Source organism: Oncorhynchus nerka, linkage group LG18, assembly GCF_034236695.1.
Source record: "Oncorhynchus nerka isolate Pitt River linkage group LG18, Oner_Uvic_2.0, whole genome shotgun sequence".
Lineage (NCBI taxonomy): Eukaryota > Metazoa > Chordata > Actinopteri > Salmoniformes > Salmonidae > Oncorhynchus > Oncorhynchus nerka.
In genome coordinates, this window is record NC_088413.1 from 70,049,984 (window position 1) to 70,063,625 (window position 13,642).

Sequence of the window (13,642 nt, forward strand, 5' to 3'; positions counted from 1 at the left end):
GAGACACTCCTATGTAAAAACAAAGAGACACTCCTATGTAAAAACAAAGAGACACTCCTATGTAAAAACAAAGAGACACTCCTATGTAAAAACAAAGAGACACTCCTATGTAAAAACAAAGAGACACTCCTATGTAAAAACAAAGAGACACTCCTATGTAAAAACAAAGAGACACTCCTATGTAAAAACAAAGAGACACTCCTATGTAAAAACAAAGAGACACTCCTATGTAAAAACAAAGAGACACTCCTATGTAAAAACAAAGAGACACTCCTATGTAAAAACAAAAAGACACTCCTATGTAAAAACAAAAAGACACTCCTATGTAAAAGGCACATGAAAGCCCACTTGGTGTTTGCCAATAAAGCACCTAAAGGACTCTGACCATGAGAAACAAGATTCTCTGGTCTGATGAAACCAAGATTGAATTCTTTGGCCTGAATGCCATGCGTCACGTCTGGAGAAAACGTGGCACCATCCCTACGGTGAAGCATTGTGGTGGCAGCATCATGCTGTGGCGATGCTTTTGAGCAACAGGGACTGGAAGATTAGTCAGGAAAGCTGAACGGAGCAGAGATTCTTGACAAAACCTGCTCCAGAGCGCTCAGGACCTCAAACTGGGGCGAAGGTTCACCTTCCGACAGGACAATGAACCTAAGCACACAGCCAAGACAACGCAGGAGTGGCTTCGGGACAAGACCTTGAGTGGCCCAGCCAGAGCCCGGACTTGAACCCGATCGACTTCTCTGGAGAGACCTGAAAATAGCTGTGCGGCAACGCTCCCCATTCAACCTGACAGAGCTTGAGAGGATCTGCAGAGAAGAATGGGTGAAACATCCCAAATACAGGTGTGACAAGCTTGTAGCATCATACCCAAGAAGACTCAAGGCTATAATTGCTGCCAAAGGTGCTTCAACAAAGTACTGAGTAAAGGGTCTGAATACTTATGTAAATGTGATAGTTTCTTTTTTTTTCTACAGTACCAGTCAAAAGTTTGGACACACTTACTCATTCCAGGGTTTTTATTTATTTGGACTATTTTCTACATTGTAGAAAACTATGAAATGACACATGGAATAATGTAGTAACCGTATAATAAAAATAAAAAAAAGAGTTAAGCAAATCAAAATATATTTTATATTTGAAATTCTTCAAAGTAGCCACCCTTTGCCTTGGTGACAGCTTTGCACACTCTTGGCAGTTCTATCAACCAGCTTCATGAGGCATTTCAATTAACAGGTGTGCCTTCATAAAAGTTCATTTGTGAATTTTGAGATAATCACTTGTGTTGTGAAAAGGTAGGGGTGTATACTGAATATAGCCCTGTTTGGTAAAAGACCAAGTCCATATTATGGCAAGTACAGCTCAAATAAGCAAATAGAAACAGCAATACATTATTACTTTAAGACATGAAGGTGTTTTCATTTCAGTCTCCTCCATCTCCACTAACTGAAACTAATTGTATGGATTTTTTTCCTAATAATAACATCTGTACAGAAAGACTCATGTGAAGGCCAGATTACAGAGGCGGAACTTCTTGATGCAATTAAAGCCTTTAAGGCTGGGAAAACTCCAGGGCTGGATAGCATACCAGTGGAAGTAAACAAAACTTTTTTTATATACTCAGAGCACCATTATTAGCATGTTTTAACCACTCCTATATAAACGGTAGCTTACTGGACACTCAACAAGGTCTGATATCATTATTATTGAAACAGGACCCTAGTGGTATATATAAAGATCCAGTCCGTTTAAAAAATTGGAGACCTCTTACACTTCAGTGTTGTGATGCAAAAATCCTGGTGCATAGAATTAAAGTATTGTCAGATATTATTCATCTTAATCAGACAGGTTTTTTACATGGACGATACATTGGAGATATTATAAGACAAGTACTGGAAACAATAGAACACTATGAAAAACCGGGGACACCAGGCCTGATTTTCATAGCCGATTTTGAAAAGGCTTTTGATAAAGTAAGACTGGCGTTTACATATAAATGCCTAGAATATTTCAATTTTGGGGAATCTCTTATAAAATGGGTTCAAGTTATATATAGTAACCCTAGGTGTAAAATAGTGAACAATGGCTACATCTCAGAAAGTTTTAAACTATCTAGAGGAGTAAAACAAGGTTGTCCACTATCGGCATATATATTTATCATTGCTATCGAAATGTTAGCTGTAGATCAAACAATAATATTAAGGGATTAGAAATCAGTGGCTTAAAAACTAAGGTGTCATTGTATGCTGATGATTCATGTTTTCTTTTAAAAACACAATTAGAATCTCTCTACGGCCTCAGAGGATCTAGATACTTTTGCTATCCTCTCTGGATTAAAACCAAATAAAAATTAAGTGCACTAGATTACATATTGGATCACCAAAAAAATGCTAATTTTACATTACCGTGTAGTTTACCAATTAAATGGTCTGATGGATATGTGTACATACTCGGTATACAAATCCCAAAAGAAATGAATGATCTCACTCCCATAATTTTTGATAGAAAGTTAACAAAAATAGGTAAGATCTTGCTACCATGGAAAGGAAAATACCTGTCTATTTGTGGAAAAATCACCCTGATTAACTCTTTAGTCATATCACAGTTGACCTATTTGCTTATGGTTTTGCCTACACCCAGTGACCTGCTTTTCAAATTATACGAAAAAAGATATATATTCAAATTTTATTATTTGGAATGGCAAGCCAGACAAAATCAAAAAGGGCCCATTTAAAATAAATTCATTAAAAATCCTACAATGTGATTTTCTGGATTTTTTCCCCTCATTTTGTCTGTCATAGTTAAAGTGTACCTATGATGAAAATTACAGGCCTCATCTTCTTAAGTGGGAGAACTTGCACAATTGGTGGCTGACTAAATACTTTTTTGCCCCACTGTATATTCAAGAATGGCCTTTATTCAAATTACATCTGCTGAAATAAAAATATATCTATTTTTTTTCAAGTATAATTTTAGCGAATGATATCATAAATAGGACTGGTGGAGTTGTCACACATGCAGCTAACAGACATATGGAAATGTCTGCTCTACCCAAAATTACAACCAACTAATTGCAGGATTACCACAAAAACGGAAGAGGCAAGTAAGAAGGGGAAAAAAGTAAGGAACGTGTATGTCGGCCCTGTATTAAAGAACATAAATGGTTAAAGAAAAGTGTGGTAAATAAAACATATACCAATTTCATTTAAGGACCAAAAAAAACTGACAGCTGTATAAATTGGAAAATAGTTGGGAAGAGATTTGCGATGTACCCATTCCATGGCACATGGTTTATGAATTGATGCGCAAAACACCGGATTCAAAACTTAAAATTTTTAAAGTACTATACAAAATTCTTGCAACCAATAGAATTGTATATACAAATCCAGCTCTGCAGATTTTGCTGTGAGAAGGCAGTCATTAGATCCTTTATTTTGGTACTGTCCATATGTAGCTCGTTTTTGGTCACAGGTCCAGGAACAGCTGAAGCATTGCAAGATTTGCCTAGAACTAACGCTGCAGATAGCAATACTGGGTGATTTGAAAAGCCAAAGTCAATCAATAATATATACATATTTTTTATTTATACCCCAATTTCATGGTATCCAATTGTTAGTAGTTACTATCTTGTCTCATCGCTACAACTCCTGTACGGGCCCGGGAGAGACAAAGGTCGAAAGCCATGCGTCCTCCGAAACACAAACCAACCAAGCTGCACTGCATCCAACCCGGAAGCCAGCCGCACCAATGTGTCAGAGGAAACACCGTGCACCTGGCGACTGCGCCCGGCCCGCCACAGGAGTCGCTAGTGCGCGATGAGACAAGGATATACCTACCGGCCAAACCCTCCCTAACCCGGACGCCGCTAGGCCAATTGTGCGTCGCCCCAGCGACCTCCTGGTCGCGGCTGGCTGCGACAGAGCCTGGGCGCGAACCCAGTCTCTGGTGGCACAGCTAGCACTGTGATGCAGTGAGACTAATAACAAGACAACCAATGTAAAACATACAGGGTCTGTAAAATGTATATAGATTCAGAGATGTTGTGAAATAACACAGTTACAAATAGAAATAGAGGAAGGAGTAAAAACAAAAAATATAACTATTGTAAAATAGATTGTCTGTAAAATCTGTATAAGATGTTTGAACTAAAGCCTAAGTGTTATTGTTTATTAGTTTTCTCCAATTGGGGGAAGGGTGGTAGGGTTTGAGGGGGAATAAGAAAAGTATTATCTAAAAAAAAAGTATGTATGTATAGCTATATAGGTATGTGCATATGTATACGCATATACATATATTTACTCCCCAAAATATATGGGAGATTGGAAATGATGCTGACAATTACATTGTTGCTTCTATCAATCTTTCAACAATACTAAGCTGATCCACCCCTTAAAAAAAAAAGACATGAAGGTCAGTCAATTCAGAACTCTTCACAAAAACCATCAAGCGCTATGAAATGGGCTCTCATGAGAACCACCACAGGAAAGGAAGAGCCAGAGTTACCTCTGCTGCAGAGGATAAGTTCATTGTAGTTAACTGCACCTCAGATTGCAGCCCAAATAAATGCTTCAAAGAGTTCAAGTAACCGACACATCAAGACCAACTGTTCAGAGACTCAATGAAATCAGGCATTCATGGTTGAATTGCTGCAAAGAAACCACTACTAAAGGACACCAATAATAAAAACACGAGCATGAGTCCAAATTTGAGATGTTTGTTTCCCACTGTGAAGCATGAAGGTGTGGGGGTGCTTTGCTGGTGACACTGTCAGTGGGGGTGCTTTGCTGGTGACACTGTCAGTGATTTATTTACAATTCAAGGCACACCTAACCAGCATAGCTACCACAGAATTCTGCAGCGATACACCATTCCATCTGGTTTGTGCTTTGTGGGACTCAAATTTGGTTTTCAACAGGACAATGAACCAACACACCTCCAGGCTGTGTACGGGCTATTTGACCAAGAAGGAAAGTAATGGAGTGCTGCATCCGTTGACCTGGCCTCCACAATCACCCGACCCAATTGAGATGGTTTGGGATGAGTTGGACCGCGGAGTGAAGGAAAGGCAGCCAACAAGTGCTCACCATATGTGGGGACTCCTTCCAGATTGTTGGAAAATAATTCCAGGTGAAGCTGGTTGAGAGAATGCCAAGAATGTGCAAAGCTGTCATCAAGGCAAAGGGTAGCTACTTTGAAGAATCTCAAATATTAAACATGTTTTGATTTGTTTAACACTTTTTTGGTTACTACATGATTCCATATGTGTTATTTCATAGTTTTGATGTCTTCACTATTATTCTACAATCTAGAAAATAGTAAAAAAAAAAAAAAAAAAAAAACTTGAATGAGTAAGTGTCTAAACTTTTAGCTGGTACTGTACATTTGAAAAATGTAAAATAAAAAAAAAAAATGAAAATAATAATAAACTTGGTTTGGTCATTACAGGGTATTGTGTATAGATTGAGGGGGAAAAAACAAATTTATTCCATTTTAGATTAAGGCTGTAACGTAACAAAATGTGGAAAAATTCAAGGGATCTGAATACTTTCCAAATGCACTTTATATAACTCGTCAGACAATCACAATTCATAAAGCTTTTAAAACAATTACCTGCACACCAGATCACTTTGGTATTATTGTATGTTGCTATGTTTCTAGCTAGCTACCTAGCCCAGAGAGGGATAGAGAACATTGCATTGTGGGTTTTGTAGTAGACTTGCAGCTCAACAGATTTCCCAAAAAGATTTTCACATTTCTACCAATCTCTTTTAATTTGGTCCTTATAACATTAGTTCACATAAAAAATATAAAAAATAAAAATACATCGGTTTCACATAGTGTTATTTAACACTGTTAATAATAGGAATTTGTGTTTTGGACTTCCTTGATGATCTGATAGTATGAATGCAATGCATTTTGCCTCACTTATGAAATAGTCAGTTTCCCTACTTTATAGTGTCACCATAGCCAGGTGCCAGATCAGTTTGTTCTTGCCAACTTCATTGCCATAACAATGAGTGATACAGAGTTGGAATGATAGCACAAACAGACTGCCATTCCGTCTAGTTTCCCCATCATCCATCACGACTGAGTTGTGTTATGTCTGTGTAACCTACCTTTTGTCTTCTTGATATGAACACATTTTACTTAAGATACTTCTGTCAATTCTGCATGTATTCTGTTTTGCTGAAAACAGCAAGCAACAAGTCCAGTAAAATCAAATGGCATTATCAACTTACCACAACTTTGTGATCATGAATTCACTCACATGAATTCTGGTGTGTGTGTGTAGATGTAATATCATATTCTTAAAAGTAAGCAACTGTACACTGAAAAGTACAAGCTGAAAGATCGTACAATACATTAGGTTCCGGACCCTTCAATATCTGAATTGCATTGTCCCTGATACAAATTATACAATACCTCATTTTCCAGTAAGTGTCCTCTTTCTGGACAGGCAGAGTCTGGACAGCTAATAGCAGTTTCGAGCCCCTCTTTGATAAGGAGTTCCACATACTGCTTCAGGCACTGAAATAAAAACCAAGAGTATGAAATTGACCTCACTTCTTGGCCATGCAGTCAATCAGAAAATGTGCAGGCATACTGCAGGGATGGGCAACTCCAGTCCTCAGGGCAAAAGTGCAACATCCATCAGGACCCCCAAGGACTGGAGTTACCCATCCCTGGCATACTGTATGGTGTGACAACCAATGTGCCTCTCCCTCTTTGAACCCCGTAGTAGAGGTTCTCTGCTTTTGGCATTAACTATTCATTCTGCCATCCATTATTGGTTTCTTGACTGTGTCCGGTTAGCTGAAGAGAAGCATGCTAACCACAACATCCCAATGAAACTATTATCAACTAATGAGACAGTGAGAGGGCCTTCTAAACAAAGGCTCTTCACAGCTACAAGATGTAATATTGCATAGTGCTACAAATCCAGCCAATTCTCTATTAGCAACTGCAGTAAACATGAGTTCATTACCAAACTAAAAGCCACTGCTCTTTCATAGCTCTGATTGAGCTCCACCGACGACCGACTTGTAATACACACACACACCTTACATTTTTGGCCGATACCGATATCCAATATTTTCAATATTTATTGGCACATATTTAAAATAAAACTACACCGATAACCGATATTTAACATTTTTGCGGTCTTTTCAGCATTCTAGTACAGTTAAATAGTTAATACACACACACACGCAGCAGTCTAAGGCACCGCATCTCAGTGCAAGAGGAGTCACTACAGTCCCTGGTTCGAATCCAGACTATCACATCCGGCCGTGATTGAGAGTCCCATAGGGGAGCGCACAATTGGCCCAGCGTCGTCGGGCCATCATTGTGAATAAGAATTTGTTCTCAACAGACTTGCCTAGTTAAATAAAGAACATGCACACACACACAAAAAGTTATTTTGTTGGCATTTTTTTATGTCCACATTACCAGTAAAACATAATCAAAACCTATTTCTTTCACTTACTTGCTGTGCTGTTTTGTTGTTAATTTGTTTCATTCTCAACCAGGATTTCTATTGAACGCAGTTTGGTCTTTGCATGTCAAAAAAGGTATATGTCAAATAACATTATTTGACGTGTCAAATAACGACAATCTGTTTCAGTAGCTATATAGTTAGTTAGCTAGCTAGGTGTCATCATTCTTATCGGATTAATGGTGGTCGGCCCCAATAGTGGACTTTGCGGTTAGCCCTCAAAATAAAAGTATGCATAATTCGACTATTTGTATCACTGTCAATGGCATACTTTTATTTTGAAAGCAAACCGCAAATTCCACTACTGTGCCTAATCCTTATTGTGGCTAGCTTTACAACACATAACCCGGTCCGGTCGAGCCTCACTAGCCAGATGAGGCTAGCTGGCTGCTTAAAACGTTTGCCTTTGGCAACAGGGTTAAGTAGCTGGCTAGCTATTGATTTTCATGATCTGAAGTTCAATTTCAATAGGCGAACAACAAGTGGCAACCTAGATAATACTTACTCACAAGGATTCCTAAATCAGTCCTAAGAAAAACTGAAAATGACTGCAGTTTCTATTGGTCATTGTTTTCAGGCTGTTTGTATTGGTGCTAGCTAAAGCTAAGTACCCCAGAAGTTGCGGTCAAACAAATGATACTTTATTACTAACGCGGTATTGTAAACACATAGTTCGTGGCCGGTGTTTGCAGACTTTTTTGTTCAGCTTTGACTGTGCTACTGTATCTTTTGTGACACGCAAAGACTCAAATGGCGTTCCATAGTATGCATGTCGTGAAGCTAATAGCAGTGACGCTATTACTGTGTAACTCTGGTAGGGCAACATCTGAAAAATAGCGCACTTGGTAGTGGGTACCGGTGCTCGACCAGTTTGTGAAAGCCAACATCACCAACGACAGAGAACGGTAGATTGTCAAAGGCAATGAATTTCATTATCTTGGCTTTAATGGATTTCGCCTTTGAGTTGTCTCGCTGAAATGTTATTAATCTTTCAAATGACTGCCTGACTTGTTGAATGCTCGATCCACACAGCAGAAATTGTGTGGGCTAGGTTAGGAATGACGTGTTGCACGTGTAGCGCACAATTTTACGTGGTGTTATGGTCATGTAACTACGTTTTATACAGTTAACTCAGTTTTTCACAATTCCTGACATTTAATCCTATTAAAAATTCCCTGTCTTAGGTCAGTTAGGATCACCACTTTATTTTAAGAATGTGAAATGTCAGAATAATAGTAGAGAGAATGATATATTTCAGCTTTTCTTTCTTTCATCACATTCCCAGTGGGTCAGAAGTTTACATGCACTCAATTAGTATTTGGTAGCATTGCCTTTAAATTGTTTAACTTGGGTCAAACTTTTCAGGTAGCCATCCACAAGCTTCCCACAATAAGTTGGGTGAATTTTGGCCCATTCTTCCTGACAGAGCTGGTGTAACTGAGTCAGGTTTGTAGGCCTCCTTGCTCACACACACGCACATTCAGTTCTGCCCACAAATTAACTATAGGATTGAGGTCAGGGCTTTGTGATGGCCACTCCAATAACTTGACTTTGTGGTCCTTAACTTCTCTAGGGTAGGGGGTAGCATTGGGAATTTTGGATGAAAAGCGTGCCCAAATTAAACTGCTTGCTACTCAGCCATAAAAGCTAGAATATGCATATATTAGTAAATTTGGATAAAAAAAACACTGAAGTTTCTAAAACAGTTTGAATGATGTCTGAGTATAACAGAACCCACTTTGCCTGTGGCAGGAAAACCCCTGAGAAAAAATCCAACCAGGAAGTGGAAAATCTGAGGTTTGTAGTTTTGACTCTTGCCCTATCGAATACACAGTGTCTATGGGGTGATGTTGCACTTCCTAAGGCTTCCACTAGATGTCAACAGTCTTTAGAACATTGTTTGAGGCTTCGACTGTGACTGGGGCCGAATGAGAGGGGAATGAGTCAGAGGTCTGCCAGCAGCCACGAGCTCGGTCTCGCGCGTTCACGTGAGAGCAACCTGCGTTCCATTGCATTTCTGAAGACAAAGGTATTCTCCGGTTGGAACATGATTGAAGATTTGTTAAAAACATCCTAAAGATTGATTCTATACATCGTTTGACATGTTTCTACGGACTGTAATGGAACTCTTGGACTTTGTCTGCTCGTGCGTCATGAAGTTGATTTACTGGGCTGAACGCACTAACAACAAGGAGGAATTTGGACATAAATGATGGACATTATCGAACAAAACAAACATTTATTATGGAACTGGGATTCCTGAGAGTGCATTCTGATGAAGATCAAAGGTAAGTGAATATTTATAATCATGATGCCATCTATTTTGTGAAGTGCACCAGTCCCTCCTGCAGCAAAGCACCCCCACAACATGATGTTGCCACCCCCGTGTTTCACGGTTGGGATGGTGTTCTTCGGCTTGCAAGCCTCCCCCTTTCTCCTCCAAACATAATGATGGTCATTATGGCCAAACAGTTCTATTTTTGTTTAATCAAACCAGAGACATTTCTCCAAAAAGTACTCTCTTTGTCCCCATGTGCAGTTGCAAACCGTAGAGTTTTTATGGCGGTTTTGGAGGCGTGGCTTCTTCCTTGCTGAGCGGCCTTTCAGGTTATGTTGATATAGGACTCGTTTTACTGTGGATATAGATACTTTTGTACCCGTTTCCTCCAGCATCTTCACAAGGTCCTTTGCTGTTGTTCTGGGATTGATATGCACTTTTCGCACCAAAGTACGTTTATGTCTAGGAGACAGAATGCGTCTCCTTCCAGAGCGGTATGACGGCTGCGTGGTCCCATGGTGTTCATACTTCCGTACTATTGTTTGTACAGATGAACGTGGTACCTTCAGGCTTTTGGAAAGTGCTCCCAAGAATGAACCAGACTTGTGGATGTCTACAATTCTTTTCTGAAGTCTTGGCTGATTCCTTTTGACTTCCCCATGCTGTCAAGCAAAGAGGCACGGAGTTTGAAGGTAGGCCTTGAAATACATCCTCAGGTACACCTCCAATTGACTCAAATTACGTCAATTAGCCGTATCAGAAGCTTCTAAAGCCATACTTTTTGAAGCTGTTTATAGGCACAGTCAACTTAGTGTATGTTAACTTCTGACCCACTGGAATTGTGATACAGTGAATAATAAGTGAAATAATCTGTTTGTAAACCATTTTTGAAAAATTACTTGTGTCATGCACAAAGTAGATGTCCTAACCAACTTGCCAAAACTATAGTTTGTTAAAAATACATTTGTGGAGTGGTTGAAAAACAAGTTTTAATGACTCCAACCTAAGTGTATGTAAACTTCCGACTTCAACTGTAGGTATGCATGGTAGCTTTGACATCGGTTTTTATCACCATTAAACTTGACATCGATATGTTCACCGATATATCGTGCATCCCTAAGACAGCCAGACAGTTATTGTTCCCATTGTTCAAATATATAAATGATAGCGGACTGGTTTGAGAGATCCCCTACCAAACCATTACAGTACATTCAGTCTCTTGCTACTGAGTTTATATTCAATATGTCAATTACAGACAAAACACAATACATTTGATGTAGGCCCACTGACTGGAAGACACCTTAAATCCTAACTAAGATATTTGTTGCAGTTATTTACTTTTAATGCATAATTTTCTAAGTTAAATTACGACCAGTATTGTATTTCTGTAGATACATTACAAACAAAATTGCAAGATCAAGAAGGGAGTTGAGGTCTCATTGAGGTTTCAGTGTTTGACCCAGGTAGAGGAATACCATGGACTGACATGTATAGGAGTTGCTCACTCCTAGATCTAGGTATGCGATGCATGTGCTCACAACCTCCAGCCATGTAAGAATTCCTTTCACTTTGTTGACAGTTATATTGTTACATTGATCTGTGCATTCAAAGGCAGTGGTAAACACTGGATCTATATGGAAGAAACAATTGCATAGTATTCACTGCAAGTACTTCACTATCCACATATTGAGGTAGAAAGCACATGACTCCTTAGGCATAACATCGTGGGTGAACAAACACTATTCTTCAGGACGTTAACATGGGCAACACGGATACGGCTCTTTCACAGAGGACATATTGACAAGGACTGTGTAAAACACAACACATACACACTACGGTGCACACAGGGGACATATTGACAAGATAGGGAACAGACGATTTAAGTGCACTCACCAGTGTACAGAAGACACATTGACACTGAGTGATGGTGGTCATCTGCTCCAGGGGAAACTCTCCAAGGCACAGTTTGCAGGAGACCAGCGGGTCCAGTGCCAGGTCCCAGGTGGGCCGATACCTGGCTGTGGTCATCTTGCCTGGCACAGAGCTGAGAGCAAGAGAGAGGAGCCCTGGTTAAAAACATTTCCTGAGATGAATCAGAGAATTTGATGCTCTTCCAGCTCTGCAACTGGTATTCTTAATGATAGGTTTACGACGCAGAATGGCTAATGTTTGTCATTTCACAGACAACGGAAAACTGATATGAGATTCACAATGTGTGAATGAAGATAGCTCAGTAATGAGCATCTACATGATCTGTCCCCATGTCCCAGACATGCAGTTATTCGCTGTGTCATTCTGCATTGGTCAGAAAGGCAGTGTGACACCAGCTCGTTGCCTAAACGCACCTTGTCAGTAACAATCACTTCCCTTCTGGATGCTCTCAGACAGAATAAATACATCTCTAATCCTGCAGCGAGCGTCTTGTTGCTTTTTGCCCCGAGATAAAAGCAGTCGTATTAAAAGAACACTTTCCCTTCGCCGTCATCTCCGCTCTTCAATTTGGAAAAGGGTTTATTTTGGACCTTCTCAACTCTGATTCTGACTGCCTTTCATCCACCCTGGCTGAGACCGGAGAGGAAGAGACAGCAGTCACTTAATGTCTCTGAGTGTTTACAGGAACTGCCCCCGTGCAGTAAATGTCAACACTGTCAAACTCTCCCATCGCTGCTAGGCAACTGGGGAGAGACGAGAGAGAAAAGGAGGGGCCGGGCAGATACATAGCTTTCACTTGTCTGAGCAGTGAGCACTAACACAATAGCTTCCCTCTCAGAGACCAAAAAGTGGAAGGAGGCAGAAAGGATGAGTGGCTAGTTAACTAATGTAAAATGTACTGTGTCTGTAAAATGTATAAGCTGGAAGTAGAAGCCTAAGCGTTGTTGTCCATTAGTATATTTCAATTAGGGGAGGGATGGTAGGGTCAGGGGAAAATAAGAAAAACATATGGGGGATTGGAAATAATGCAGACAATTACATAGATAGAACCCACAATCTGCAATATTAAAGCTGATCTACCCCCTAAAAAAAATACAAAAGGAGAGGCTGCTATAGGGACTGAGAATGAGTCTGTCTACACATGCTGCAGGAAGAGAACATGTCCTGACCTGTGCTAAGTCTGCCAAGCTGACAACACACTGGCCAGTGTGAGTCGTTTATAGGAACAGTGTTGTTTGTCTGGTTGTGTCAAGGTCAACGTGCTGCATGGGGAGTCACCAAAACCACCCTGTGTCAAACAGACAGGGAGAAGTCCTGGGAATCAGATGTGGTAAATTATTAATCTAGTGACAAAGCAACTGAAATGGGCACCTCCTAACTATTAAGTGATTCCCCTTGATTTGTGGACTCTGTCTTCCCTTCAGCTCTTCAGTGGAGGCAGGCAGGTTGAGGGGACGCGAGAGAGGCAGAACGAGAGAGGGGGGAGAGGGAGCGAGAGGAGAGCCTCCTATCCATTAGTGTAGTACACTGGGCCTGCTTTCATCAGGCCAAGCAGTGGGAGGCTAGCCAAGAGCGCTAAAAGCCCATCTACTCTACACCAATCAAACATGCCAAGACAAGACTCACTGGCTGCCAAGTGAAAACCTGCCAGGGCCAGCCATCACAGCAGCAAGTGGAATCACATTAGCACTATAGATCGCCATATGATTGTTGAAATGGTATGTGCATTATACGGCTGTCTTTACAACGAGAGCCTCATTGAAGAGGTTGTCATTTTTGTCCAACAGTAGTACAAGGTGGATAGACCGCCATTATACAGACCGTGTACACTATAAAGCTCCCTCTATGTATTGTGGATTGGTTAAGCTGGGGTAAATAAGAATCAAAGACAAATGAGAGATTCTCTAAGGCGAGCCGGAGGAGAGGAGAGAGCA

General features: G+C 40.3%; 1 protein-coding gene across 3 annotated transcripts in view; it reads right to left on the reverse strand.

Annotated features, from left to right (window-relative positions):
• LOC115146394 (probable E3 ubiquitin-protein ligase RNF144A-A) overlaps nt 1-13,642 on the reverse strand; it is a 73,676-nt gene that overhangs the window by 21,244 nt on the left and 38,790 nt on the right. For all 3 annotated transcript variants that reach the window (XM_029688438.2, XM_065004313.1, XM_065004315.1), the window contains 2 exons: nt 11,670-11,820; nt 6,427-6,531 (listed from right to left, as the gene is read on the reverse strand). In XM_029688438.2, the coding sequence (XP_029544298.1) occupies nt 6,427-6,531; nt 11,670-11,804 (240 nt within the window). In that variant the 5' untranslated portion in view covers nt 11,805-11,820. The remainder of the gene's footprint in view (nt 1-6,426; nt 6,532-11,669; nt 11,821-13,642) is intronic.